This window comes from Penaeus japonicus, unplaced genomic scaffold, assembly GCF_977035675.1.
Source record: "Penaeus japonicus unplaced genomic scaffold, GWHDUDI00000001_assembly GWHDUDI00000006, whole genome shotgun sequence".
Taxonomy (NCBI): Eukaryota; Metazoa; Arthropoda; class Malacostraca; order Decapoda; family Penaeidae; genus Penaeus; species Penaeus japonicus.
Genome location: NW_028234408.1, coordinates 4319091 through 4323666, shown reverse-complemented (window position 1 = coordinate 4323666; position 4576 = coordinate 4319091). Strand labels below are relative to the sequence as shown.

General features: G+C 48.6%; 1 protein-coding gene across 1 annotated transcript in view; it reads right to left on the bottom strand.

Moving 5' to 3' along the window:
• Rgk3 (Rad, Gem/Kir family member 3) overlaps positions 1–4531 on the bottom strand; it is a gene marked incomplete in the record, with an annotated part of 109619 nt that extends 105088 nt beyond the window's left edge. Inside the window, 1 exon segment of the mRNA XM_086537581.1 lies at positions 3538–4531. Coding sequence (XP_086393707.1) covers positions 3538–4267 — 730 coding nt within the window.
• Between the last annotated feature and the right edge of the window lie 45 nt (positions 4532–4576).

The window sequence follows — 4576 nt, the reverse complement described above, 5'->3', positions numbered from 1 at the left end:
TCTTCGTCTCCCACACCTTTTACCCCTTTCCCCCCCACCCTCCCCCCCATCCCACCCCCCACACCCACACCCTAAATCCTTCCCTCCTTCTGCCTTCTCTCTCACACCCTTTTATCCTATTCAAAACCCCACCCTTCTCCCAAAATATTACCCTTTACCTTCCCCCCATCCCCTCACCCACTCAAACCCTCCCCCTTCCCCCTCTCTCCCCTCCCCTAACTCTCACTCAAACCCTCCCCCTTCCCCCCCTCACCCCCTATCCATACACCCTCTCTCCCCTCCCCTAACTCTCACTCAACCCCCCCCCCTTCCCCCTCACCCCCTATCTATACACCCTCTCTCCCCTCCCCCTTCCCCCTCACCCCCTCTCAATACACCCACTCTCCCCTCCCCTAACTCTCACTCAAACCCTCCCCCTTCCCCTCCCCCCCCCTTCCCCCCCTCCCTAAAAAGTAAACAAGTTTCTTGCGTAAACCACACGACCAAACATGTCTCATTATGCCAATCTCACGGTCACTGCTCCCTCGGTTGTGAGTAAACTCCTAAGATGAGTTCACTTTCCCAGCCCTATTTTAAGTGTATACAAATGAGGTTATACTTAATCATACCAAGAAAAACGTGGGTTGAAAATTGCAACATGTGCTTGTAGCAACTGGATTTATATTGCAAGGTGTGCCCGTTGATAATGGTTTGGTATTGCAACTTGTGCCCGTTCCTGATGGTTTGGTATTGCAAAATATACTTTTTGGTTGAATATCGTAACATGTACCCTTTTCTATTGGTAAAATATTGCAACCTGTTGAAATTACATTTTATTTTTATTCAGCTGTTTCCTTATGTTCGTCCCGTAAAGTGAAACGATTGCAACAGACATAAGAGTTGCAATTCGAACGAATAATAATCAGATTGAATTCCCGATCCCAATTGAAACTAAAAAAGAGGAATCTGTTTCGAAAGTAAACTAGTTCCACATTAAAGAGGTTTTTTTTTTCCTTGTCTTGAAGAAAAAAGAGGAAAACCCACCTCTCGCCTTACATATTTGAATGTTATTCCAGATATCCTGAGTGGGTATTCGGATATATATATATATATATTTATATATATATAACGCCTATAACAAAACCCAATCACAAACCCCACCACACACACAACCCAAACCACCAACCCCAAAAAAACTCACACCCCACAACAAAACACCCCCACCCATCGGATACAAGTGCGTGTGCGTGTGCGTGTGCGTGTTGTGTGTGCGTGTTGTGTGTGTGCGTGTTGTGTGTGTGCGTGTTGTGTGTGTGCATGTTGTGTGTGCGTGTTGTGTGTGTGTTGTGTTGTGTTGTGTTGTGTTGTGTTGTGTTGTGTGTGTGTGTGTGTGCGTGTGCGTGTGCGTGTGCGTGTGCGTGTGCGTGTGCGTGTGCGTGTGCGTGTTGTGTGTGTGCGTGTTGTGTGTGTGTTGTGTTGTATATATATATATTTATATATAATATATAATATATCAATAACACTAATTATAATATATATAATTAATTATATTTACACCCCTCATAGAGAGGTGTGTGTGGTGTGTGTGTGTGTGTGTGCCCTGTGCGTGCGTGCGTGTTGTGCGTGCTGCGTGCGTGGTGTGTGGTGTTGCGTGTGCCGTGTTGTGTTGTGTTGTGTTGTTGTGTGTTGTTTCGTTTTTCTTATTTTGTGTTCTGTGCTCGTGTGTGTGATTACACACAAACGATTGGTGTGTGTGTGTGTGTGTGTAAATCTACACTTACACACACATAGATGATAGGTACACCAACAGCTACAAATAGATATAACCACAGATGGATAAAATTACATAAAGAGCGTGAGAGATAATAAGCCAAGTAGGTATATAAGCCTACATTCTGATTCTTTTTTTCTACTCAAACGTCAATGAAACAAAAATAGTCCATAATCACCAGCAATGCATATCTGACGAGAAAAAAAAAAGAAATCTTTCCATACATATATTTTTTTTCTCTCTTTCTAATCTCAACGGTCATGAGAACCACATGAAAATTTCCAGCCGCGAGATGCCCAGTTACAAATTTAAATCGAAGTGTAATTAAATCATGGCGCCCATTAAACAGCTGACGACAGCAAGCCAATCAAACAACAGGCACTACAAAGGAATTGAGAGGCAGCCAATCATGTGACGTGTATTACCACGCGTAATTTACTCGGCCACCAATCACGGCTCAATGTTGGGAATGGGTGACCATTGGTACCTAATTCCTTCATATGACGTCATTTTTCAGGTGCCTACACCCTGGCCTGGGGACGTCAGCTGTTGTTTACCTTTGGGTCCACCATCACACCAAACGAACCCCCAACCCCCCCCTTACCAGAACCGCAACACCCACCACTCCCACCAGGCACCCGACACCAGTAATAAAGGGGGGTTTTCTTCTGCACTTTATTTTCTTTTCTTTATTTTCCTTCTTCTTCTTCTTCTTCTCTTTATTATTATTGTTATCTTTCTTTATTGTGGTGTTTTTATTTCAATTTTATCATCGGTATTGTCATTATTGTTATTATTATCATCATCATTGTTATTGTTATCATTATTATTATTATCATTATTATTATTATTATCACAATATTATTATCATCATTATTATCATTACTATCATTATCATTATTAGCATTACCATTATTATTATCGTTATCATTGTTATTACTATTATTACTATTATTATAATTTCTGTTATCATCCTTGTCATTATAATTATAATCATCAATATTAACATTATCATTATTGTTAGCATTATTATCACTATCATTATCCGTCTTCTTTTTCTGTTCCTCCTCCTCCTCCCCCTCCTCCCCCTTCTCCTCCTCCTCCTCCTCCTTCAACATTACACATAATGCATTCAATTAAAACAGCACGAAAAAAAAAGAAAAAAGAATCTCCATCAAAATTTCGCAGAAATGTGATTTTCTTTAATGGACGACCTCCCGAGAGAGAGAGAATTTACCGTCAGAGTAAGCTAATTATCACGGAAGTGTATCAGCTGCTATTTAATCATACTACAATAACCGACTTAGGTGATGATGACTACGAGAGCATATCTCATTTATCAGTGCAAAGCTGGAATATCATTAAGATGTAATTTTTGTTATCGTTAGTATGTATGATTGAGTAGGATATTATATAATAAAAAAAGCTAATTGCACCGCTATTCCGTGAATTTCAGTGTAATAATCATTTGCAAATGTGGTTCTGTGATCTCCTCGCAACGACGCCCTTGAGAAGTGAAACGAATGACGTGATTAGGACGATTGAGAATTTACACTGATTTCTCTCTCTTCTGGATACGCGTTTGGGCGTAATAAAAGTCCTTCAGTGAAAGTGTCGCGAGTGGTATAGATGCGGGAGGGAATGGTATGGCAAAGTCGGATGGTCATGGCAGGTGGGTAAAGCGTACCCCAGGTGCCCCCCTCTGACCCCCTCTGACCATCGGCGCCGCTCGCAGGCATTAGGAGTTGCCAGGTTGCACGGCGACTCCTTACGGTTGTAGGACTGACCTTTGTTCGTGGTCGAGAAGGTCCTGAGCAGGTAGGCGTCGGGGTCGAGGCACTCGTTGGAGCCCGAGGGCTTGACGTCGAGGTAGCCCGCGCCGGCCGCGCCAGCCGCGCCTCCTCGCCGGGAGCCCGCGTTGGCGGAGCTCCTCTTCACCGTCGATCGGTTCTTCTGTGCTGGACGGGTCACTCGCGTGGGCGTGGGGGAGTGGCTGGGGGACGAGGCTGTGGGCGGGCGCGGGCGGCGGGCGGACGCTGATCGGCGGAGCACGGGCGAGTCTTCGGCGTCCTCGCCGCTGCCGCCGCCGTCGGGCGTGAGGGTGACCAGCCGGCCGCAGGAGGGCACTTTGCGCAGGAAGGGGTTGTAGGAGGCCTCACCGCCCGTCCTCTCGGCGCCCGCGAAGGAGGCGCTGGCGTCCTCGTCGAGCTCGACCCCGACCTCGGAGCCTCGCGGGGACTCCCTGCGGCGCACGCGGGGCGGCCGCGAGCCCTGCACGCGGCAGGACTGCGATCGCCGCGCCGCCTGCGACGCCTTCAGCCTCGCCCTGGGGCTGGAGGATGCCTGCTGCTGAGCCTGGACGAAGGCCGCCGCGTGGGCTCTGGCATCCATGTGGATATCTGACGAGGAGTGCGCGGAGTGGAGGGCGGACAGCGGCTGGGAAGGAGCGCAAAATGATGCGCTCCGGCCCTTCTCCGCCGCACGCCGCACCAGCTCCGCCTCCGCCACCGTCATCATGTAAACACCGCCGCCCAACCAACACCGCCCGAGTGTTTACACCTCCTCCTCCCTCGCCGCACAGTGCTCGGCCGAGTCTCGTCCTCCACACTCGTGCCGCTTCGCCGGTCCGGCTCGCACTCCGCTCGCGCAGCGCTGCTCTCGCGACGGCCGCCACGACCTCACTAACACCGCACTGACACGTGACGACGTTCACCAGAGCTACACTGACGCGTGGCTTCCCTGACGACCGCACCAGTGACACTGTGGACTCGCGCCCGCCCGCCCGGCCACCCACCCGCCGGCCGGCCCGCTGCCACCACCGCTGCT